At 42.4% G+C, this 25889-nt stretch overlaps 1 protein-coding gene across 7 annotated transcripts in view; it reads left to right on the forward strand.

Moving 5' to 3' along the window:
• The window catches only part of WNK2 (WNK lysine deficient protein kinase 2), a 107030-nt gene that overhangs the window by 20739 nt on the left and 60402 nt on the right, over window positions 1-25889 (forward strand). For all 7 annotated transcript variants that reach the window (XM_065749757.1, XM_065749758.1, XM_065749754.1 and 4 more), the window contains exons 3-5: window positions 14445-14617; window positions 15596-15816; window positions 19771-19928. In XM_065749757.1, coding sequence (XP_065605829.1) covers window positions 14445-14617; window positions 15596-15816; window positions 19771-19928 — 552 coding nt within the window. The remainder of the gene's footprint in view (window positions 1-14444; window positions 14618-15595; window positions 15817-19770; window positions 19929-25889) is intronic.

The following is a 25889-nucleotide window of genomic DNA, read 5'->3' on the forward strand; positions in this document are numbered from 1 at the left end:
TCTATCAGGTGTAATTAGCATTTTGAAGCATTCTGTGGTCCTTGAGTGCTTGAGAAGTGTACACTAATGCACTGTGTGGTATTTATAACGAAGCTTAATTTAGAAATAGTACGAAGGCTCAAAAATCCCTTACAGCTTTCAGTGAGGGTAAAGCTCACTGGTAGGGATCTGTTTGCATGCTTTTTTTTTCTCAATTTCAAAGTCAACCTTCACTTGCACTGTGATTTTTAGGTTTTTTTTCATATTCTTTTCATGTCTTCCCAGACTTCTGTTCATAACTCCCATCCTATCCTGCACATCAGTGTGAGCTGTAACTAAAGGGGCAAGCTGCTGTTCCTGTGTGCAGCCATGGGGACTGCGATTGCAGCATGTTTTGGGCTCATGCATGGCCAGCTGTGAGTGAGTGCACTGCCATGGACCTTAATGTCATGATGGGTTTTGAGGACAGCCCTGTCCTCTTATATACGCATTCAAGATACCTCAGTGCCTTATTTGTGCTATTCATCATGGTGTCTTACCTGAATTTAGTATGCAGGTATTTGTCTAGGTACACTGATTTAAAATAGTCAGCAGTGCCCAAGGGAAATGATTTGGTTGAAGAGAGACAATTTGTTGCAGGAGATGTAAGTCTTGATACCTAATAAGTTTTCAGAATTCCAAATGCAGGTAACACCAGTGCTTCAGACTGCAGTAGAGTAGCAGACAGATAATGACTCAGTGGGTATCAGCTGAGAGAGCTGGTCTGTGGAGCTGGGAAACAGTATTTCTGTCTTCCCTCCTCTTTTCTTCAAGCTTTGTTGTAGGATCTGTTTGCTGTAGGACAGTGGAAGAGCAGTGTGCAGCAAGCATATTTTGATGACGTGGGGGTGTTTGAGCCCTGCCACTTCCTGCTAACCCCAGGAGCTATGCAGACCGGCAGCCAGCTCTGTTTTTGGCACCAGGTTGGCAGTGGCAGAAGAGCAGGGAGTGGAACTGCTGGGAGGTTAGGTGTGATGAAAAGCATATTTTGAGAGGGCTTAGGAAGAAGGTCTGCTGCTTCTTCCCCAAGAGCAGGCAGGTGGCATGGCTGCACTGGGTCGTTGTTCTCTAGGGAAGCACTATGAATTCCACTCTGCAGGACGAGCTGCCTCTTTCTCACGAGCTTTCATTAAATGACCCCCACCTGAAACATAAATCAGAGAGGAGAACCTAAAAACAGAATCCCATTTGATTGACGTGGATGGCTAAAGAATAGGTGTGACCTTTTGCTGTTTGGCACAAGTAGCAAATGCTTGCACCTTGCAAGCTTCCTGCTGAGCCATCTCTGGATACTGGGTGACTGGCAGGTCTGTGCCAAGTTGGCCAGTTACTGGGCTAGAATGGAGGCAGGGCCTTTCTGACCACTCTACTGATGTCTTGAATCAGACTGCAAGTTATCAGTCTGTCGTGCCTTGCATGAATCCAAGTTTTGATAAAATCTCTATAGGAAACTATAGTTCTATAAGGAAGAACTATTAAAAAAATAAAGCAGTTTAATGTAAAGCTGGATATTAATAAATACTGTGTTTAAAAAGATGAAGATATTAAAAGTGAGGGTCATGAATGCACGTGTGGAAGCATGGAAACCAATTGTTAGTGCTGTTTCTCAGGGGAGAGGTGGTTTTGGTTCAGAAGTCCCAAGCATGAGCATTTTATGTGAAACATTCCTACTGGTTTTTTGGACTCCCAAGAAAATTTCTTAGAAAGGATTGTTGTTGATAATTCCCCATACTTGTACCAAGCCTCACGTGGCTGCATCCCTAACCACTTACAAACTGCTGTTGCTCAGGGCGTGGAGCCCTGCAGCACGGTGCTGTGGGGTGAGCACTGGGGGAAGCAGGTGCTGGGTGCCCTCTAGGCTCGTGGTGCTGTATGGGAACAGTGATCTGACTGAAACAGAAATCAAAGGCAAATAGGATAACTTGAGGGCATTTGGTTTGCTTTTAGTTTCACTGAGTGTTGTACATCTTCCTGCAAGGCTGTATCCTGTGGCCCTTTGACCCAGGGCAGTTGGTAGTATGTCTCCTGATGTGGTTGAATACTGCATTCTTCATTCTTTATCTGTTGACTCTGTGGGTATCTGTGCTTTCATTTTTTCTGTATGAGTACCATTTTCCCTGTGACTGAACAGTAACTTGTTGACCACTGAAACTTCCTATGTACTCACCTGCCACTTATGCTGGTGGCAGTGGAAAATAGAATTACAGGATTTGCGTTCTTTGCAGCGAGTGTCCATTACTACTGGTGATTCAAATAAGTCTTGCTTGAATTGCTGGTTCTCTATCACTAGTAATTAAGCTGCTGTTTCATACTAGGAAAAAGCTTTCATGCTGTGCGAGCCACAGGGACTTCAGAGAGACCAGCACTTTCCATCTTATGAGGGCATATTGATTGGCCTTATTAATAGGAGGATCTCTAAGGAGAGATGAAATACTTGAATTTTGGAAAGTTTAAAGAATATTCATAGTGCATTTTTAAACTGCATGAACACTAGGCAGAGTTCCTAGGTAATTTATCCAAACCTGTAGTAAACTTTTTTGCTGTTCTTTATTTTTAACAGGTACAGAGTAGAGAGGTCTCTGTGTGGGGGGAAAATAGTCTTTATAGCACCTTAGTGAAACCGTTTACTGTTGATATTATTCATCTGTTGAATACACAGCTGTTTTGTTTAATGTGTGTTGAACAAAATGGTTCTTCAATCCTAAATTTTGCAGGTGTTGCAAATTTGTCTTTAAAAAAAAAAGTAAGAAACAAAGTCCATGTGGTGTTGTTCAAATTAATATGACACAGTCTTTCTTTGGTTCTTTCATTTTTTATTAATTAATAGTGGAGAACAAGTACTTCCATTGGCTTAGTTCTCTGTGGCTGGGTTCTTCTCTTCTGTAGTGCCTTGTTAGTGCACTTGAAGTCAACCGCTGGCCGAACTGAAAGGAGTTTTCTGATAGCTTTTGTGTCTTCAAAACAAAATAATCTAATGTAGGTAGTACTGCTATCTTGGTGAAAGAAGTCAGTAGAAGTTTAGGAAGGAAATATAAGTATTTCCTTTTAATGGGAATAAATATTTTATTAAATACCACTATTTAGTGTGATCAAGCATCTTGCCTGTTGTGATATTAAAAAAAAATAAGTAAATGATTGCCTTGGAGAATAGATTGGTTTGGATAATTTGATTTTCTAGTTATGTTTATTATTGGGTTTTAGAAATGGAGAAAATGACATGTCATTCATCATACATATTTAAGGGTTTTTTTAACAAATAATCTTTCTTTAACAAGAATATCTTCTATCTGCTCTACTCATGAAATCTGAGATTGAAGAACAAGCTACCAGGCTGTTACTTTCCTTTCCGTAGTTTGATTTTTCTCATTTAAAAGTATTTGAAATATACTGTTCTTGAAATCTTTAATAAATTATTTATTTTGTCCTCAGATTTCTGATTGATTCTGACTTTCTGCAGTCTCTGGATGTCTAATGCCTCTGGATGTCTAATGCCACTTGTTAAATCCAGTACATCAAACATTACTTGCATTGCATTCTAAAATGCACACTTATGTAGTCTTGATATTTTTAGCTAACTGAACAACTGCCTTCAAGAGGCCTGAACACACTGACGTGTAAAAAGCCTATCTATGCCCACCAATTGTGAATGTGCTAGCACAAGATATAGATGAATAAATATTTTTTTTCTTTGTTTTGGGGTTCTTTTGCTTGTCCAGTCTTCCAGCTGTCATGATTGGCTGCAAGAGCTCCGATCACTTAGCACAGCTCAAATTTGTTGAGACTTGGTGCTGCTGACTTCATGTTTTCATGTGTCTTATCTAGCCAAGATTTGAGTGCTCCTGATCGTGTTCGATAACCTGCATTCAAATTAGTATTCCAGGACTTTGGCCAAGAGCAACTGATTGTAGTATGGTTGCAGAGGTTTCAAGTCAGAAAGTAGCACTGTGATCATCTCATCGGTTCTCCTGTGGACCTTGGTTCATACATGTTTTAGATCAGATTAATCTCTGATTCAAGGTCGGGCCTGCTAAGTGAATGAAGCATGTTGCTTAGGAGAACACCCAGCCCTGAGGTATGGGCAGCAGTAATGGAGGCTGCTGGCCACCTTACTGTGCTTCACATGCTTTATGGAAAGCGTGCCTTTTTGGCAATGAGAATCTCAGCTTGCAGAACAGTCCTCTATTTGATAGAAGAGTTTTCCCACACTGAACTTTATTTTGTTTGCAGATGGTCATCAGATAATTCCTTTCCCTCTCTGACACACATTGTGCAGATTGACCTCCTTGGAGTCATGGTCAGTCTAGCCCAGTTCTGTAGTGATGCTCATGGGCCATCCTTATCTAGACCCACATAAAGGTGCATATTGAAGAGTGTGCTTTGTGATGGAGATGCTCTTCATGATGGGGAAAATGCTAAGACCCTTCTTGCTCCATGCTCCCACTTGAGCCTCAAGCCCCAGAGGCTGTGCTGGCTGGTGATGCTGTTGTGTCTGTCCCAGCCGTGCCAGGCTGGCTGTCCTGCTCGAGGCTGCCTCTGCAGCCTGCGGCCCGAGTTACACAACCCAGGATCGGTGGAGTGCTGGCAGTGCTTGTGCCCAGCTTATGCAAGCATCTGAGTCTCTCTGTGACCTCTCATCTTTATGCTTCAACACTCTTAACTCATTTTGAGGTGTAAAATGTCGTAGTAATTGTGCTTTCTCCACGGTTTATTAAAAAATACAAATCACTTCATTAGAAAAAGACCTCGGCCCTGTAGAACCTCCTGAATGTCAGCCAGGGTGCATGGTTTTTATGTGTATAATTTTTGTTTTGAACGATTACCTTGTTTTTAAACAATTATGCAAATGGATGCTTTCTGTATTTTCTTTTTTTACTTAACATGAAACAAATGTGTTAGAGACATCTGAGTTTATTATGTCAATGCTATTATCTTTATCAACCCAAACATAATCTCATTGGAAAGAAGCCAGGATCTGTTTCTCATAAAACTGTGTTGATGTTACTCCTTCATGCTTTGCTGTTGAAGGGATGTGAAGTTGAATTTTTAGCTGTTAGTATGTTTTATCTGACAGGCTAGTATTATTTTTTGGGGGCAGAGTTATAGAACGCCATGCTTTGCAGAAGGGTCTGCAAAAAAGGAAAAGAAAAAACAACAACAACAAAAAAACATTTGGATATGTATGTGATGCTCTCAGTTTAGTTCTTAACCATTGTGGCAGACTTTGATTAATATATCCTGGCCAGGAGCATGGCATTTGCCTTTGAGTGTTTTCTAGCAGGTTGTCAAGTGGTGTTAGCTATGCAGGAAAAGCGACAGCTCTCTTTAGCATGTAAAATTTTTCCCAAGATGTTTCCAAACACCACATAAACGATTGTGTGAGTGCTCAGGAGCAGTCTGCAGAGTACCTTTCTCGGCTGAAAGGTGCCTCCTGATGGTGAGAGAGGCCTCTCGATGCAGGCAGGTCTTCACATCTTGGAGTACCCTGCTGTGCTGCAATTAGTGGGAGACACGTTTCAGCTCCACATTTGTGTGATTTGAGCCAGTTTTTGTGACAAGTACAATTGGACATAAGGTGCATTCATCACTGCATAGGATAAGAGATTTGGAGAACTTGTGAATGCTTCTCTGACCTCCTACATCCAAGGCTGTTAAATGTTTTGCAGTCCATCTGTCTGCTTTGCTGAGGAGTTTGGGGGTGCTTTGTGTTTTTCTGCTAATTTGAAAATTTTTGAGTTACAACTAACTCGAAAAGAAAAAAAGTACTGAGTAATAGTTGTACTCTGCAATTATAGCCCAGGCCTGAAGGCATGCTCAGTGGGTGCCTTTAACATTGATGAGGCTGCCTAAGCCCATGCCTTGTGACTACAGCACAGTTGAAAGGCTTAAGTTTGGAGATAGAAAATGTGTTCCCATTTAACAATTAAATGTAACATTCTAAATAGGTTAAATGTGTTTCCTCTCAGTGCATTTCTGATTTGATGCAAGTTCTACAGATTGTGGCTTATTTTAAGGGACTTTTCTAAATGGGAATATAAAAACTAATAAATATTGAAAGCATGTAGAGGTTTATATGAAAATCATTATATAGATTATTATATATTATACCTTCTCCATGTGTCACTAAATAGAAATGAATGTGTTTTAGCTGGTTCTTACCTTTGCTACTAATGCAAAGGATGTTGTAATCATTTTCAAAATACTTTAATGAAGCTGCAAACCCATGAGAGCATATCTGTGCATAGCAGGTTTACTTGTAGGACCAGCCACTTGACAAAAGTGAATGTGTTTTCAAACTGAAATCCCAAACTGATATATTACAGCAAGATGGGAACCGGTAACAATAATGGGATGAAATTGAAAGGAAAATGAAATCTGCTGTTAGAAAAGCAAAACCACATGCTATGAGAGACAGCTAAATTATGTTGGCCAGGGCAAATCTCAATAAAAATTGACTTATTCTGCCTTTTTTTTTTTTCTGGTTAATTTCACCAGCAAAGTTAATTGTCCAAATGAGCGTTGCCCTTGACAAGCTGAATGGTAATGTGGGACAGCTAGCAGTTTTTGCTCGGTGTGGGGCAGCTGGCAGTGGCTCAGTTGGGGCTCCTCACAGCACAGATTGGCACCGCAGCCTTTAGGGAGGGAACGCACATCTCCTAGCCAGCCCTATGGAAAGCACAGAGTTGTGCGTGGAAGAGAGAAACAGAAGGTTGTTTCATGCCCATAAAGTTAGCTAATTAGCAAATTGCCTTGTATTAAGGAGAGAAGCTTGAAGAAACAGCATGGATAGGTGCTCACTGCTATGGGCAGCCTGGCTTCTCTCTCTTCTTACTAGGCTGGGGAGATGGCAGCCATCTGTGGGCAGTGGCATCTCTCTGTTGTTCCTTTTCAGACACCTGAAGATGGGTTTGGGGCAGCAGCTGCACTCAGACATTTCTTTCCGTTCCTGCTTTGGCAACCAAGGCCAGGAGTCCCACAGAAATGTCCTCTCCAGGGGATGGCTGCAGCCACTGATATCTGCCTTTGTGTGGCAGAGCCCAGCACTGACAGAAGGGTACTTTGTGACCACAGCCGTTAGAAGTACCAGACACCAGCCAGTGTAACTCCATCTATTTGCACCATCTTTCTGGGTCTTCCAACTTGCAGCTGGTACTCTTTAAAAACTCTTGGAAATGAAAGTGGAAGTCGGGATAGTTTTTCCTGTGCTCAGCCTGCTAAGACTGAGTCACAGAATGAGACCATAGGCACATGGGAGTTCGGCTTCGTCTCTTTGAGATGCTGTCTGGTGGTATTAGACATTTTACGTGTCCAAATACTGTGTTTATGGATGACGTGAAGTAAGTGAAGCAAAAGATTTTTCAAAAGCGGCGTGAACTGTTGCATAAACTTTAATGAATGCTAGTTCAGAAGTGAACTCCAGAAAACAGCAAAATATCAAATCTCATGACAGGTCTGAAATGTTCGGTGTTTTTTTTTCCTCTCTGTTTTGTTTGTTGTTTTTTATTTTATTTCTGTGTTCACTGACAAGCAGAGGTTGTACTTTGGTGATCTCATGTCACAAGATTTATCTGTTGGCTGATGTTTTCTTTTTTCCCACACACATTTATTTCAGTTTCATTTGAAAAAGTCATTTTGTGAGGCGTGCCTGAACTGTTTCTGGTATTTCATCTAGATTTATAAGCTTATGTGGTACCTGTGAAGCACTGGTAATTAAGAGAGTTAATGAAGTGCTGCCTGCAGTTAGTTCAATTGCTTGCGACACTAATTTCTCTTTTTAATTTTTTTTCTTCTTAGACCATAGGTTATCATACCATAGTTGGGTTTGGAGGTTTTGATCTGTAAAACAGTCTCTGCCCTGGATATTGTGTTTCTTATGTATTTTCGTGACCCTTGAATACAGCTCTGATTTGAGGTGTTGATTCATCTTCCTCCTGCACCTTGCAGGACAAGTTTTCTAACTTCTGAGTTCAGCATAAGAGGTGAGTTTCATTCTCACTCTGCCATGGGACATGTCCCTTAAGCAGTTTAAAAAATACAAAACTGTACTTGCTCAGACTTTTTAGAGTGCCAGATTTAACTGTAAACTTTTGAATTCAGCTCCTAATTTTCTGTAGCTTTCTAGCTACAACTAAGAAAAATAAATTTAATTTCTTGCTGCCTTTACTGTAGGTCCTGCTCACTGAATTATGAGCATCCTTTTGGGCAAGGACTGCTTTTTATGCATTTGGAAAATGAGCTACCGCTGGGAAACCTCCCTGTGCTTCACTAATAGAGCTAACAAATAGTAGGCTGTAATTTCACAGAGGGTGACTTAGTGAAGAAAAATGTTGGCTGAAAGCTGATGTGCAATGAAGCTGTAAAAATCTTTCCTGATTTGCAAGTTGTCTAATGGCATCTGTTGTCCATTTGCAGAAAGGAGATTTTCTACTTCTGAACTGCTTGAAATGACACATTTATAACTGGATGCATGGGGAGTGGGATTAAAGGGTCCAGAAATATATTAAAAATTGATATAGGCAGATAATAACAAGGGCATAAACCTAGTACATGAGAGCAGATACTTTGGTAACATCTTGAGCTCTTCACAGTCCAAAGTGCTGCGTGTCTAAGCCTGCCTGTGCTCCAAGTTGTCTTTGGGAGAAATCCTAGATTCTTCTGATAGTGGAATGAGACAAGTCTTAAAAGCGAGAAGAGATTGTACTACAGGAGTGAATTTTTCATTTTAAATACAAAATTGCTTTTAAGTTTCCTTCTTCAATGTGCTAGTGTTCGTCATTATTTCCAAAGGTCTTTGAATTTTTAAAATCTTCTGAATTACAGTATTAAAAGGTAATTAAAAGTAAGCCAGATTTATTCCTTGTTGAAGTTGTTTCTTACAGAACTTGCAAAAATTTATGAAGATGGAAGAGATCAGATTTTATTGTACTCTGTATCTTGCTCAGTAGCCAATAAGTATATTTCTACCAGTATTTCTCAAAAATTATTTAATATAGTGTTCTTAATAAGGAATAACAAAAAAAAAAGAGGTTTATCTGTTGGAAAACTCTCTTGACAGTCTTCTATGGCATTGGTGAAAGGTTTTGAAATTGAGTTCTTCAGAAATTGGAAGATTCATTTCTAGAACTGTGAAGTATCGATGGAGAAAGAGGGGACCCATTTAATGGGATGGAGCATCTGGGTACTGTTGGTTTCTCTGCCAAGCACAGGATGATTCTGAAACTAACACTTTTCACAAACTGCATAATTCCCCTTGTGTCAGACCCTGCCTTCAGCCATGACCTGAAGGGAGAAGTCTGGTTACCTTCTGTAACACTATCCAGACCCTGCAGCACCTACCTTGCACAGGTATAAGCTCTGGTACTTGCTGATATTTAAATTTTGCTAGTTACTTTGAAAACTTCTCCCAAGTCAAGATGTTTCTCAGAAAAAGACAGTACTGCTAGTACAGAATTGAAGGAAATAATGATGATATGCAGGTACCAGCTGATATGTCCCAAGATCACAGCAAGAGCAAAGCAAGCAATGTCTGGTTTGTGCTGTGTTCCCACCACGCCTGGCTCTCACACTTGTAGGGCAGACCAGAACTGCGCTTTTGGTCATAAGTTCTCAATAAAACAGTTTATAGCTGTGTAGGAGAGCTGTCAATGAATCATGCTGCTGATTGATATCTCAAGGTGATCTCTGCTCAGAGAACATGAGCAGATCTGGCGCACAAGTATAAAAATCGAACAGTCTGAAACAGATGTTTGTTCTGCTGATTTAGCTATCTCATTTCTGTTCCCACATTTGAAGTGCCTCTTCAGCTTCCTTTTCTTCATTGCTAGCATGGATAAAAGATGAAAACAGCCCTGAACAGGAGTGTAGCTGATGTAATGGTCTGCATGCTGGAGGTGAGCCCTGCCCTCATCTGCTGCCTGGTGCTCCTGCTCACCTCTGTCCTCACCAGGCTGACCAAAGTATGTTCCAGTCTGCGGGCTTGCTCTTGTTTAGGCAAAACCAAATAGCTAGCAGTAAGTACAACTCTGTAATTCTAAGCATCATTAGGCATTACTGTGTAAAAAATACAGCTTGGTATGGTCTTATTTTTTCTTCCATTTCATAACCTTTTTTTACTGTGTGGTAACATAGTTCCTTCCCAAATCCGTTAGCCTCTAGCAGGTAGGAGGCAAGAAACTTGACCTCTTAATCTTTCTTAGGAATCTTCCAAAAGCTCAGGTGAAAGCCAGTCTCATGCTTGTATAACTTTCAAAGAGTTAGTCAGAGCCCATATGTTACAGCCGGGAGGAAATTATGCTTGGGGATGACTAACAGAACATGTTCCTGCTGTTAATTTGGGTGTCATTCCAGAAACGTAATTTGTAGCCTTCTCTTTGATTTTATTAGCACATTTATGTACTAATGCCAGTCTTTGCTACCGTACTTAACCAAGGAAATTAATGAAGGGATAGATTTTTATATTAACGAAGAGAAGGCTTTAGTAGCTCTGCCTGGAAATAACAGGGAGAAGCAGAGAGCATGTATGCTAGGATGGTGTCTGGTTAGCAAAAATATGAGTTACAGATAGGGAATTCAGTTAAATGCATCATCCTGCTACAAATACCACATTCCTCAAGACTGTGAATTGATACGTAATTTTCTGCCTTCCAAAAAAACAAGGGAATAGCTTTCAACAGTCTGATGCTTAACACTATCATCTGGTTTGCAAAGGGAACAATTTGAATGCTAAGAACATTAACGTAGAGAAGGTGGTTTATGATTTATAGCCTTATTTTGATGCTTTCTATCTGTCTGTTACAAACTGTCTTTCATAGTGAAGGATACGCTGTGCAGCTCTGAACAAATTAATGCCTGTTTATTGATGTGCAAAGTTAAATTATGGAGGCATAAATGTGTGACTGGGCAGTGCCTGTGCACCTGCTGATACTGTGCCTGCCTGCACCAGCCATGCATGCTGCCGTGCCTTGCTCCTGCAGGAGCACACAGTAGATAGGTAATTGCAGGAGCCTGGAATAGCTGAAATAATGAAATGGGAAATTCTGAACATTGGCTAGGGCAGCTGGCCATGGACTGTCAGCGCTGCACTTTTGACAATGGGTTTGCCAGCCATCCTGTGGATGCAGCCCCTTATTTGCTTAGAAGAATGAATTTCTTCTTGTAGCTTAGTGCTTTCCTTGCTTCTAGTTATGCTTGCAATTATGCTGTCACTGCAGTAAAATAACAGGCTGAATGCACGAGTTTGCACTGTGTGTGAATGTGCAAAATTGAAGCACCTCTGTGAGAAAGCTGCTTTTAGCTGGTCTCACCGTTGCTCTCGTTCTGATGGTGCAATAGACAAATCTTTGCTGAATCCTTCTGAACTGACTGTTCCTCAGAGTTTATTAAGGTGGAAGAACAGGTTAAATTCACGGATTCCTTCTTAGGGATAATGCACACTGTGCAGCTGGCTTGATTTGTGCCTGGTTCTGTTTGAAGTCGCTTAGTCTGGAAGAGCTGAACCAGCTCAGTGTGATCACTTTTGAAGGTTGAAGTTTATTTTAGAAACCTTGGTGCTATGTAGTAGACTTAGAAGCCGTTAGTTATTTTAAAAGGGAGTACAATGCAGCCTCCTGAGCCAAGGCTGCATCCCCATGAGGGCAAAAGAGCCAAGCAGCTGGGGTACCTTAAAAGGAGACAAAATGAATGGGTATCTGCTGGCTGATATCTCTCAGATTGCAATTTTCTGTTCAAGCCTCATGTCTTGAGGAAGCTCAGAATAGAAGTGGTGCCATCAGCATGGTGCAGCAGACAGACCACGAGCTTGCTGGGCAGCTCCAAGCAGGGCTTGTTGATGAGTGGAGGAGTGTCATGTGCAGTGGCATCCCCAAGAGCTGCCTGTTTGGCTGCGTGGGGTTGCAAACCCCCTCTGTGCAAGCAGTGTGACAGCTGGTGACTCAGTGAGTGAATCTGGAAACTCTCTTCACTCCCCCAATTTTTCATAGATTTTGTTTGAATTTGGATTATGAATGGTGGTGCCTTATATCCAGCTCTGTGGGTTTGCTATCTTTGGCATGGCCTTTCCAGAAAATCCTGTTGCCATCTTAAAGCTGCATGTCCTAAAGTTTTGGGCTGATATCCTTGTGTCCAGTGTAAAAACTTTCCTCTTTGCAGGGGCTGTATGATAGGAAATAAGGATCAGTGACTCCAGTGAAGGCTTTTGGGTTTTGGACTAAATGCTGAGTGAGTCACCCAGGTTTTGCTGCTCCAGAGTAGCTAGCAGTTGAAGTGCTAAGCCCTTTCAGGAACAGCTTATGTTTTGGCAAACAGCTCGTGTCAGGCACGGCCCTGTGGAATTCACAGAGCTTGGTTTGTGCCCTTACAGCACCTCTGTGCTGGGGACACCCTGGTGCCTGTGCAGCTGCTGTGCCCACAGCCTCATCCTGACCTCCTCTGTGTCAGAAATGGGCCCTAGCTGCCTCCTGAGGAGTGTTAGCTCAGCTGGTTTTTGGTTGGGGAAATACTGTATCTGTATTCAAAATATGTCTTCTGAAATCACTTAGTTGCTCCGCTTGCTGTTTAAGCACTTTATATTTTGTTGTCAGTCTAAATGCTCCTAATATGTAGAATATATAGAATATGATGGTCTGTAAAGTCTGAGTGGTATTTTAAGTGTTGCCCATAATGTGGCAGTGGAAAATTTCTCCCAGTGCTCAGAATTCTGGAAACGAGAGTGGAGGGTTTCAGTATTCCTTCTTTTAATTAGAAGGTTTTTCAAAACTTGCTAGATCTGTGTTGCCTCCTTTCCCTTTCCCTGCTGGCCCTGGTTGAGCTCTTCCTGTCTCACACAAGGGCTCGTTCCTTTTTCTCCTTAACAGCGGTGTCTGATTTATTCTACAGGGCTTAAATTAAGAGGAAACTCAGCAGTAGGGGAAGGAGCGATGGATTCGAAAGCAATTCTCAGGCTCTCCTATGCTGGTTCATTAGACAGCCTTTTTGTTATTTTTTTAATGCTTACAGAGAATGCAGCAAGCCCATGAGGCAGGAGCAGCAGCATGCTGAGAACCACTAGGCTGGGGGCTCCCCACTGCCCTGGCAATGGGGCCGAGTCCTCAGGTTCACCAAGGGCAATACTACCCTGTGCCCATGGAGAAGCAGCTTCTGTTTGCTGAGCCCAGCTAAAACGTCGTCATTGCTACCCAGGTCTTCCTGAGTGAGATCTCAGTGTAAAGCCAGCTTGTTTGCAGGCCTGTGAATTCTCATGGCTACAACTGAGCTCTTTGCAATCACAGATGAGGGCAGGCTGCATCAAAAATGGCAGTGACCTTGCCACTCTGGAGCTTGGTTACAAACGAGTGGGCTGCCAATTTAATTTGCTAAGTGTGTGCTGCTACAGGCATCCCGGGTTAACTGGGAAAAAGTGAATATCCGAGGTTACTATATGAACTAATTAATTTCAGTGATTTGTGAGCCTGCATTCCTGTAAGTAAGAACAGTTACACAATTGTGCCTTTTAGAGAACTAAAACGCTTCATTTCTAGGGCAGTGGACTGCAGTGCTCCTGGCTCATTGTGCTGTCCGCAGCGGCTGCACGGCCCTCAGTGAAACTCCTCTGCGGGGCCGTGTGGAACAGGGATCCTGCTGTCAGGTTTGGTGGTGCTAATTAGAGCAGGAAGGCTTTTACTGGCCAGGCAGTGTCAGCTGGGACATCTGCCCCTGCAGCCATCCTGTCCCAAGCCTGCGGGATGCAGAGCTGAGGATGAGAAGCAAGGTGGTGACTGGGGGGGACTTGGTTGATGTGCAACCCAAAGAAAATCATGAGGAAAAGTTTTGACTCAATTTTAAAGAGAGCTCTGAAATTTAGCAGGGCTGCAAGCAAAGAATAGGAGGGGAAAAATAAAGTTGTTTTTTTTTTTTTTTTGTGGTGGTATTGTCTTAATTCATCCCTGGAGAAACAGAAGGGGCTGCACAGGCAGCAGGGTTACTCAGGGGACCTCACCTGGGAGCCCTCGCCATACGTTCACAGGTGCAGTCATTTACTGGGTCCAGGATTCAGGGCTGTAAAAGCAAGCAGCAGCATTGCTATTGACTGCGTTGCACACCTGGAAGTGAAACTCCACGTTTATTAATCTCTCGGATAGTGATCCTCACAAAAGCAAGAAGTAAACAGCTGTGTGTTGATACATCAGGACGCTGGTATGTTTGTGTTGCTTGAAATATTAATGCTGTCATGTAGCTTAGCACAGACATCTCTTTGTTCTGAGGCAAGTCTTTGTCTTCTTGACACTGGGTTTAAGGCGAGTGCCCTAGTTCATACACATTGCTCATCTGTTATGTAAAAGATTTTGTAAGTGTTCTTGATACAAGCATAAAACAAGAATTCTGACTGTTGTAGCAGCATGGTGGCTTTGTTTTTTGTCCATTCCATACTAATAGTGTTTTATTTTGGATTATAGGACAGAAAATTAACAAAAGTAGAGAGGCAGAGATTTAAAGAGGAAGCAGAAATGTTGAAAGGTCTACAGCACCCAAACATTGTAAGGTTTTATGACTTCTGGGAATCCTGTGTAAAAGGAAAAAGGTGCATCGTGCTGGTTACCGAACTGATGACCTCTGGAACACTGAAGACGTAAGTACTGTGCTCCTGGTGAGCAGCCTAAGAATAGCTCTGGAAATTTTTAGAAAAATCCTACTTTCACATTCTGAAAGAAGGCACCTCAAGATAAAAGATAAAAATGGAGCTGTTCTCTGGTGTCTGTCATTAGTCCCTGTGCTTGAACTGCACTGACTTGACAGGAAGAATTTTGGCCTCCATCTCCCTTTCCCCGATCTTCTGCTTTACTTATGTAACTGGCAGCAGTTCTCTGCCTTGCTTCGTTGTGTGTGTGTGTGTGACGTTGCCATTTGTCAGTGTGTGTTTCTGTGGTCACTTCTGTGCTTGTATTTGTGTGCTTTGTTATCAAAGTCAGAATAGCACTTGAATGGTAAAATCTCCTTTTGAAGCATGAGGTGCTCTAGGTTATATACTAAGCAATATTAATAGCTTTGGTACTGACAATCTTGTTAAGGTTGATATAAAGCAGTTGGCATGAATTCTGGAGCAGATTTTCAGCCCCAATGGGAGCAATGCTCATCACTGCGTATATCCAGTGTGCTGCTCTGCTAATGCATTGGCAGGTTTTATGTTTTTCCAAAATGTACCCTCCCCCTTCTCAGTGTTCTAGACAAATAGTAAAAGTGCAGGTTTGTGATGCAGAGGTCAAAGTCTTGTGGTTAAAATTAATTTTCAGTATTATTCTGCTCTGGATACATAAAGCATATATTCCAAACCGCTTCTCTGCATGAAGTGAATTGCTTTGCTATTAGACTTGCAAATATTTGGTTGTATTTGCACCAAAAATGCTTATTATCTTCCTCCCCCAAAATGAATACTCTAATTCCTCCTTTAAAAAAGATCTTTTCCAATTTGGTGATATTTCTGAGCTGCTATTATGGCATCTAATAAGAGGCTTTTATCCAAAATGAATTTCAGCTGCTAAAGCTCCTAGAATCTTTAGTAACACTTTGCTTTCTTTATAACCAGCTTCTCTGCCTGTTTGTTCTGTAGGTATCTGAAGAGATTTAAAGTGATGAAACCAAAAGTCCTGCGTAGTTGGTGCCGGCAAATCCTGAAGGGTCTTCTTTTCTTGCACACGAGAACTCCACCAATAATTCACAGAGACTTAAAATGTGACAATATTTTTATTACTGGACCAACTGGATCTGTGAAAATAGGAGACTTAGGTCTGGCAACCCTCAAGAGAGCTTCGTTTGCCAAAAGTGTCATAGGTAATCAGTCTGTTCTCTTTGGCTTCCTTCTGTTGGTGTGATGGTTGGCTTTATAATTTGTCTGCCTTTCACACTTCACAGCAGTGCTTTGCTTTTTGCATGTGGGCTGATGGTGGAGATTGAAGTGGTTTTGTGACCGTTCCCTTTATACCATTATAAAAATATCAATCTGTAGAACATATCTAGGAATTGTTATCTTGGCCTTGTCTTGTCCTTCCATTGCAGTTTAATTGAAATCTTACTTTGCATCCACAAATCCTTCTCCTTTCTCTTCCAAGAGAAGCAGCAACAGTTTCCAACAGCTTGTGCATCCCATCCCCCTGAGAACAGGCTCAGCATCTGTTCAGGACAGAAAAGAAAAGGGATGGAGGAGGAAAGCCACAGGCTGCCTTGCTGTCTCACCAACGAGGTGATGCTGGGAAGTCTTTTGCTTCCAGTGAGCGGGGATAGGTACGGCTGTTTCAGCTGAAGGGAGAGGCAGCCCATCCTCTGAGCAGTGCCGTGCAGAGCCAGGCTTCTTGTCTTTGCAGGGAGGTCACAGGAGAGCTACCCTGACTGGAACAGCTTATCCCCTGTCACTGGGCATCAGCAAAATAAGTTGCTTCTGCAGGCATCTGCAGAGCTTGTCCATGCCTCAGTGTGATCCTGACAGAGTTCTACTGGAACAGCTGCAGTTTATTAAAAGTCAGTAGCTACAGAATTGAAAGAAATTCCCACTAGGGTACACAAATAGCTGATTCATGTGGGTACCACGTGAAGATGTAGTCAAACTTGATTTTACTTGAGCTGAGGGGCTGTGTTCTGAATGGTTGTCAAAGGATGTCATTCCTTTGCAAAAGTGAAATGTAATGCCTTCTCTGTGAAAAACCCAAATGGGATATCTTTTTCCTGAGTTCTCAAACTTTTTTTTTGTATCTTTTTAATCTTTCTCAGCAAATCTACCTTCTTCAGGTCTGTAGGTGATGGTTCTAGAAAGTTATAAATCCTTGAGGAAGGATGAGGGAAGTTACTGTGCCCATAGATATATTTCAGCCCCTATGGAAATAGAATTAAGATTTGAGATGACTAGAATTAGCAAGCTGCTGGTGACAGACGCTGTTCCCTAACTATAAAGAACATGGCATGCTATCTTTAAAGTAGTAGTTCCCAAAGTAATTATAGCACCTCGCATGTTTGGGGATTATATTTATTACTACTTCTGTGAAAGTTTCAGCCTTAATACTTTGAGAGCCCAATACTGTTGAAGTTGCAATAAGATTGAAGTTGTGGATATAGGCTTGGCTGCTGTGGGACTGCTGAATGCTGCTGATCTCAGTGAAATCACATTAGTTTGTATCTGTTAAGATTATCTGGCTTTTACTTTGTAATATCGTATTTCTGTTTCTTTGTTTTAAGAGGCAGTATTCCTTCACATAGATTATTTTGCAGTGTAGCTGTTGTTCGTGGGCTGGGAATGATATCAGAAGTATTGATCTTAATTTTTGCAAAATGAGTTCTTATAACAGCTCTGTCAAACCATAGCTGTGTAGGACAAATTTGATGATGGAAAGGGCTGCAGTTTGCTGGCAAGCTGTCTATATTCTTTTTGGCAAAATGACCAAACTCCATCTTTTTCATGAGTTGTGCTGCTCCAAGGAAGGAACTGAGGGATTGCAAACACTGGTGGCTGTGCTGGTGATGCTGGGTCAGCTCCCACCTTAAAGGCAGGGTAGAATAAAATGTAATTCCCCCCCTCCCTGGAGTGGGAAGCTGAGGCTTGGGAGTGCAGGCAGGAATGTGGGATGGCTGAAAAAGAGAAGGCAGAGGAGAGATGGAATCTCAGAGGTGTCAGCCCCAGGGTCTGGCCTCCCCTGCCTACTGCACATCCCAGAGCTATGTGCACCCTCCTGTCCTCACTGCTCACCTCATCTTCCTAGATGGAGTAGCTCTAAATGGATATTAGTAGCTGCAATTCTACATCATTTTTAATGGTGAAGTCAGTGTGGCCGAAGTCCAGGTTTTCCCTTGCTTCATTTGTGCCACCACTGATTCCTGCCTGACCTTGCGGTGTCTCCTCAGGGAATCCAGCCAGGGCCAAGCTTGTGCTGCAGAGAGCAGCTGAGTAGATGTTCAGCAGCTTCACATTTGGGTGGTCTGCTTTGTTAGGAGTACTTCTATGTATTCATTCCTGCTCATAAGAGTTAGGTGGAGAATGTCATTTTCATGGTGATTTGGACTACTGTCAAGAATATCATTTGCTTCTTAGACTACTGCTATCACTTTTTCAGATGTGCAAGGAACTTTAAATGCTCCATAATTCATGAGATTCACTCCTGTGTCTGAGTCTTGTTCATTCTCAAGCAACATAGCATCTCTGGGAAAGGCTCTGACAGCTGTTAACCATTTCAGAGCAGCAGCCACAGCCTTTGTGACAGCTGGAAGAAAAGGCCTGGGGTCAGAGCTGAACTCAGAGCATGGCTGCTAAGTTCTCACAACAGGGATCCAGCTGATTTATGAAGGCTGAGGGAAAGAATGTCCTTAAGGTTTAAGGAGTGGCAGCAAGGGGAAAGAGTGATCTGGAGTTCTGTGAACATTACAGCAGTGCCTGAACTGAGGCTTATTTAACGAGTTAGGCCAATCTACTTTGGGAAGCATGCGTAGGCAGTTTCAGAGACAAACCCTAATTCTGAGAGATGTAGTTTATGCTACCATTAGGAAAAACAACTTGCATCGAGTCACCAATCATACATGAATTTGGGAACTGTTTTTCCTGACGTCTGCTCTTTAATCACAGCTGTGCCAATGGTGGAGATGTCCTTGCCAAAAACCAAAGCTGCTACTGCATGTCAGCTGGTGGAGGGCTCTGGGAGGGGATGTGGGTGCTGAGGCAGATCCTGCTGTGCTGAAGGCCAGGCTATGGGTGTGGGATTGCTCACCTTTCTTTTGGCAGCCTGCTGCTCACTGGTGGGAACAGCCTTCTCCCAGAGGAGACAACTGTGTTAATCTCCTTCCTTCATCTTTTCTATATGTGAAAATAAAAATCGCTCTTGACTCCCAGGCGTGAACTACTTTAGGAGATAAAGTTCCTGGAATAAATTACCTAAGTGTTAATTTTGCTCTGCAAGACCACACCTTTTTGGTGCAGAGATTTTTTTGACAAAGGCTGAGCCGCTCTTGAGGCTCAGCTTCCTAATCTGTGTGAAGCGTAGGAGTTACTCTGCAGTTGTTGATGACATGTTTTGTATTCATTCAATTTTTTTCCTATATAAAAGAGAACTTTTGCAGGCATTGTAATTTGCCACTTGTCATAACGCTGCAACTTCCCATTATGAAGCAGTAAGTACAAATGTTTCCCTTTATTTATCCAGTTTTATCAGTTTCCTGACACCCTAATCCCTTTGGAGCGGGACCTTATTCTGCAAGTAGTCGCATTGATTTGTACCACTGAACCAGCAGCAGAATCATGTTTAATGCTTTGTGCATGACTTCCTAGATGAATTTGTGATACCACTTGCTTTCAAAGTGCTGTCTCGTCTGCTCGGTGGTTGCTGTGCATCTCCCTGGAGGACAAAATGCAAATTTGCATTGACAAAAACAGGGCCGAGGCTTCTTGTTTCTTTTGTCCTTTTCACCACCACAGACTGCGTGTCCCTCTCTCCATCCAGAGAAGGAAACCATTTTGTATCTTTCAAAGTGTTCAGGCACCACGCCATATCTCATTTCGGTATTCTCTTTTGAAACTTTGATACGTTTTTCCCTCTCTGTGTTTACTATCAGTGAGCTCTGTGTGTGTGCTGACTTCAGGTTTCTTCCCTGGAGGATGCTTGAGCTTATTCTAGTTACTTCCCTGTTTTGAAATAATCTTGCATGCCCCCTTGCACAGCTGTAACAGGCACATTTCTGTAGGCAGAACAGGACTGTGATTGAAACCTTTCAGATTTAATGAATTATTTACAACCTTTTTTTTTCATGCAGGTACACCAGAATTTATGGCCCCAGAAATGTATGAGGAACACTACGATGAATCCGTTGATGTCTATGCGTTTGGAATGTGCATGTTGGAAATGGCTACCTCAGAATACCCTTACTCAGAGTGCCAGAATGCTGCTCAAATTTACCGGAAAGTAACCTGTGTGAGTAAACTTCCTTAATTGTAGTTACATCTGTCACTTGGGATTGGGTGATCCGGAAGTTTAAAAATGAGATGTCAGTATTGTGTTGTGTGCATTTTGTTGTAGAAATGGAGGTGTCTCAGTTCTGTGTTGCAGGTTTCTTCAGAAAGCTTGCAGTTCCGTGGTAGGATTGTTTGCCTATACTGCAGTTGCATATGGTATTTTCAGTAATCTTTGCCCATTTTGTCTCACTCAGTCGGAGGTGCATGAGACATAGGAAATATGAGCATGGAAGGATCTCTGCTATAGTCTTGCCTCCTAAATAGGGATTGCTCAGAATTGATCAAATTTCCCACAAAGCAAAAAAAAATCAACAACAAAAACCCCTAACTTTTAGATTGGAAACTAAATGTTTATGTGGTGTAGGATGTTTGATTCAGATTTCCAGCACAGATTCATGCGGTATATAACAAACTGTCTGAAAATATAGAAGGGAAAGTACAGCAATGTTTTGTTTTGGAATGAGGCAGAGGATCTTTAAGTTTGAGCTTATCAGTTCTGCAAGCTCTGTTAATTCCCAGACTGGAACCATGGAAATGCCTTTTCTGCATTCTCAGGTGAAATCAGGCCGTAGCCAATCTAAAATGATTTCTATCCTGAAAGAAAAATATCCCTCCTAGCACTCTCACCCCCATATGATAAATATATTTGTCTACATGAGCTGCGCTGTGAATGCTGAAAAATCTGACTCTGTATGATGCTGTCAGCTTGCAAATCAGTGAAGGAATCACTGCAGAGAAACAGGACTTACCAAATGCTTTGGCAACAGTGGTTGTATTCTGCTCTGTTTGGATAAGTAAGAACAAGAATACAGGAGTTTCTGCCCCATAGGTTATGCTAAAAAGACTGGTTTGTCAAAGGTTTTTCCAGGTACTTCTTTCCATACAGTTTGTACAAAAGGACATAGTGAGCTATGTGCCTTGGCCCTTGCACATCCCTATCAGCAAAAGATGCAGATTGCACACTCAGGATGTGAAGAACTTAGTTCTGTGAAGCTGCACTAAAATTTGCAAAAATAGCTTAAGATAAGGTGGCTTTAATATCTTTCACTTACAAGGTAGAAAAGAGTGGTTAGACTTGCATATTGTAGATGCAGTAAGTGAATCCATCTCAGCCTCCAGAAGCACGATCCTAAAATTAGTATTCCTCTTAACCCACTGCTTGTAACGAGCAAAAATTTTCACAAATGTGATGTGGTAAAAGCTGGTCAATTTTGAGATGTACTTAGGACCATTTGCCTCCTCCATTTAGTTTAGTGAATCATGCTAGTACAAATAAAGTCTTATAAAATACTGCAATCAGCTAAAATTGCTTGAGCTAAAAACTGCAGTTTCTGACTTGGTGAGCACAGGTTATAAAGATGTTTTTGTCAATACCCAAACATTTGCATGTGCCAGATGATATACCTATGAACATTAAAGTGCATATTTTCTGCTAATATCACTGAGAACCAGTCTACCAAGAAGTCACAGAATTGTAGGGATTGGATGGACCTCTGGAGGTCATGTAGTCCAACCCCTCTGCTAAAGCAGGTTCCCTACAGCAGGCTGTACAGGAAAGCATCCAGATGGGTTTTTAATATCTCTGGAGAAGGGGACTGCACAACCCCTCCATGTAGCCTGTTCCAGTGCTGCATTACCCTCAAAGTAAAGAAGGTTTTCCTCATGTTCAGATGGGACTTCCTGTGTTCCAGTTTGTCCACGTTGTCCCTTGTCCTGTAGCTGGGCACCACCAAGTGAGCCTAGCCCTATGCATTTGGCTTCTGGCTTTTAGATACTTAGAAGCAATGTGATAAGATCCCCACTCAGCCTTTCTTCTCCAGGCTGAACAGCCCCAGGTCTCTCAGTCTTTCATCATGTGGGAAATGCTCCAGGGCTCTGTGGCCTTTTGCTGGACTCTCACTAGCAGTTCCCTGTCTTTCTTGAACTGAGGAGACCAGAACTGGACCTAATATTCCAGATGTCCCTCGCCAGGGCAGAGTAGAGGGGGAGAATCACCTCCCTTGACCTGCTGGCCACAGTCTTTTTAATACACCCCAGGCTTTCTTGGATACAACTGGCTTATGGTCAGTGTATTGTCCACTGGGATCCTCAGGTCCTTCTCTAAAGAACTCCTCTCCAGAAGGTCAGCTACTAACCTGTACTGATTCATGTGCTTGTTCCTCCCCAGGTGCAGGACTCTGCACTTGCCCTTGTTGAAACTCCTAAGTATCCCGTGCCCAGCTCTCAGCCTGTCCAGGTCTCACTGAATGGCAGCGCAGCCCTCTGAGTGTCAGCCACTCTTCTCTGCTTTTTGTTGCCAGCAAACTTGCTGAGGGTGCGTTCTGTCCCTTCATCCAGAGCACTGATGAAGATGTTAATCAAGACTGAATCCAGTGCTCTTGTTGTGGGTTGCTGTGCTAACCAGCTGTGGTGTTACTAACCTTGACAGGAGAGGGAGGATGCAAATGATTGAGGAGTCTGTTTAGAAGTTTAAGTCGCTATCACAAGAAACAGGAGGGTGTCCCTGCTGGAAATGAAAGAGATGTCACGACTTGCTGAAAGTAGGAAGATGCATCTGAAGAGTGAAACAGCTTTATCTCATTTCTATGTAAATTGTTGCAAGCTGACATTTGTATCTTGGCAAAGCTGAATCTTTCCCAATGGACTTGCAGCCCTGATTTTGGCTAGTTTAATCCTTCTTAGAGTGCTGATTTCAACCCATTGCTTCTCAGGGAGGCAAAAAAGACATCAGAAGCTGTTCTGCAGTGCAGCTAGCTTTGTTGCTCGCTGCTGCACTAATGGCTGGGCCAGCTCAGTAGGGAAGGGACTGAGGCAAAGATGGGTCATCAGGTTTGCTGACTGCCCCCTGCTCTGCAGTATGAGCTGGCTGGAAATGAGTGCTGCGTATTTTCAAAGAAGTGAAATACAGCTGATGGCTTGGTACAGTTGCTTGCCTTGAATCCTTATGAGGATAGCTGCTTGTATTGCATTTCTTTTCTGCTCACTCCTCCCCTACAAGGAAAAGATCTTTTTGTTTGGCACAATGGCTTCTTGGCTTAATTTTGGTATGTGGTCCTTTAGGATCTGCTCGAAATGCCATCTCTGCGTATATCTGAGGAAAGATCTCCTTATGCTTTGATGCTTCACATGGTGATAGTAGAAGACTATTTTAGCTTTAGGTCACGGGGCTCTCATCTCCTGAATGCAGCAGTGGACACCCTCTTGGACTGGTCATTCCAGGCACTTGGTAATAGTTTTTCAGAGGACTGTTTGATGTGTTACCTGCTGCAGAGGGCAGAAGTTTGTGTGAGCATTATGCTGAGTTTGTTAGTGGTTGGCTCCTTTTAAGCTCATCTGCGTATGTGCATAGGGATTTTGAGCCACAAGTGATATAGGTGTCTTCTGCTGCTCCATGTTCTCAGAAGAATTTTGTGCACAACTCTTAGCCATCTGGAATATTGGTGATTAAGACTTGATAAGACTCCTAAGCCTCATTCATCAACGCAGTATCCAAATGGCAAAGAATAAAGATTAATCAGAGGATGCCTATTTAGACACTACATAACAGTTTGCAGACCTGAGTAGTCATTTTTAAGCACTGAGGAAAGTCTGAGCCAACTTATTTTCTGTGGCAATAGTCTTTACACAGCTAGTAAGCTGTAACTTGGTAAGAGTGGTCTTATACTTGCAACTTAAGAGAGATAGAAAATAGTGTTTGTTGTGGATAAGTCTTAAAAGGTTGCTTCACTTGTAAGAGGTGTTTTGGATACCAGTCTGACTAATGAGACAAGCTGCATGCATCATGTACAGACACTGATACTGCTCTGTTCTGCTGAACTCCAGGCAAGAGCAGCAGGAGCAAAGGCCAGGATTCCTTTGAAGGACAAAATGACATTGCTGTCATTACAAGGAAAGAGTTAACCTCTCCCTGTGGAGAGGAAAATGCCCTGTCACATGCCATGAGCTGCATGGACTGTCAGATATGGAGGAGGAGCAGGGGGAGGACCTCTGAGGCAAGGGTGCGAGAGGAACAGCAGAGCCCCACAGAAGATCCTTGGTCCCACAGGGAACAGCTCCTGGGGGCTCAGCAGCTTCTGCCTGAAGCTGTGTCTGCAGAAGAGCTGGCGGCAGACGGGGACCCCGCTTGGAGCCATGTGAGTCAGCCACGGCTCGCTGCTGGGGCTGGGGGACACTGCCTCTGTGCTCAGATGCAGAAACCTGGGTGTGGGGAGCATGCCATGCCCATGGCACGAGCTGTCACAGAGCAGTTGGCTCTGCCCTCTCTGCTGAGCCAGGGAGCACCTGGAGGGAGAGCTTTACAAATACTTCTCGTGGAGAATTGGGGTAGCCATTATTGTGCAGTACCCGTTACTGGCATCGGTATAGAAATAGAGCGTAGATGAAAATCGAGAGGCTGAAGTACGTGGTCTTATTCCCACCTACCTGAGGTTTGAGCTTCTCACTAGGGCGGAACGTGTTGCTGAGATTCTCAGATGGGCAGGATCAGCAGTGAATTGCTTCTGCACACTGCTGGTATCGCAGCTCCTCAGTGAGAGATGTACTTTGTTTTTGATGAAACTTTGTGCCAGAAGTGTAAACGTTCTCACTGTTAAACTGAGGCTGAACATTAAACATAGCATTCATTTTTTTACATTTGTTTCTTGATGCTTTTCTTTCTAGATGATAAAATACAGTAACTTTTCCTGCCTTGGGTTGAGAGTCATGGTATTGTCATCCGACATCCAAGAGGAAAACCCACTAATAAACTGATCCCTATTGCTAAAGCAGCTTATATCAGTGGCAACCACCAAGTGATACTGATGACATTGCTTGCTCATATTTGAATTGTGCAGGTGATTGCTTGCAACAGAAGTGCAATAACTCCCTTATTCTTCTGCCTGCTCTAACCTTAGTTGGGTTTGCACTGAGACACTCAGCGTGTTAGCTCAGTTTTGCCACTGTAATCTTCGCTCCCACTCTGCATCCTAACACTGCATCAAATTCTAACCTGCTATTAGGTTGTGAGAGACATCTGAAGTCATAGCTTTTATAAAGTCACATGCATTGGTAACCCATATTGATATAGAAACTGATTCATTTTATAAACATTATTATTGTAAGATATTAAACATTATACCTGTTTATAGTGAAAGATTACTATACTTTTAACTTCACTTATCTTTTATTCTCCCTGCCTGTAGATTCATAGTTCAGTTGCTGCTTTAATTTTCTGCTGTTGCATTTATGTATGTGCAACTGAGAGTATATAATAGTCCAGGCCCAAATGTATGGAGGGGGTTGTTGTTGTGCTCAAGAAGGCATGGTAGTTACAACCTTTCTCTCCACCTTTTCAGCCAGAGATCTGCAGTGTAAATCAATGTGCTTAAATTCATCTCATTTTTCTGGTCCTCTCCTGGTGATTTCTTATGGTTTTTTTTTTTTTTTTTTTTTTGTCACATCCTAAATAACAGCCAGTGGAACCAAAACTTTGAGTCTGCAATGAGAAATGGAAATTGCTATTAAAGATCTTGATCTCATTAGGTCTCATTGCAACAGTTTATCCAACAGGGTAAATGAGAGGCAAGAGATAATAGAAATAAGATTTTTGTTGGCTTTTTTCAGTTACGTGTGATAAGAGAATATATGTAACATGTTTTTCACGCAACAGGTCAAGGCCATGTTTACTACAGTTAACTTTGAAGTGATTTCCTGGTCAGCATATTTGCAGTGACCTTCCTTCTGATGCCATAATCTCATTTTTCATGCATAACTTGATGGTTTTTCTTAGCCTGATTTTTTGTGTGTGTGTTTAAACATTCTGCCAAGAGATTTGTATGTGGACAATAGGCATATTTAGTGATGAAACATCAGAGCCTGTGACCTTCCAGACCAGTGTTGTTTTACTGATGCCCTGCAGAATTCAGTGTAGACCAGTTGTGTT

Source organism: Cyrtonyx montezumae, unplaced genomic scaffold (assembly GCF_038088225.1).
Source record: "Cyrtonyx montezumae isolate F1298 unplaced genomic scaffold, pur_monq_1.0 scaffold_6, whole genome shotgun sequence".
In the NCBI taxonomy this organism is placed as follows: domain Eukaryota; kingdom Metazoa; phylum Chordata; class Aves; order Galliformes; family Odontophoridae; genus Cyrtonyx; species Cyrtonyx montezumae.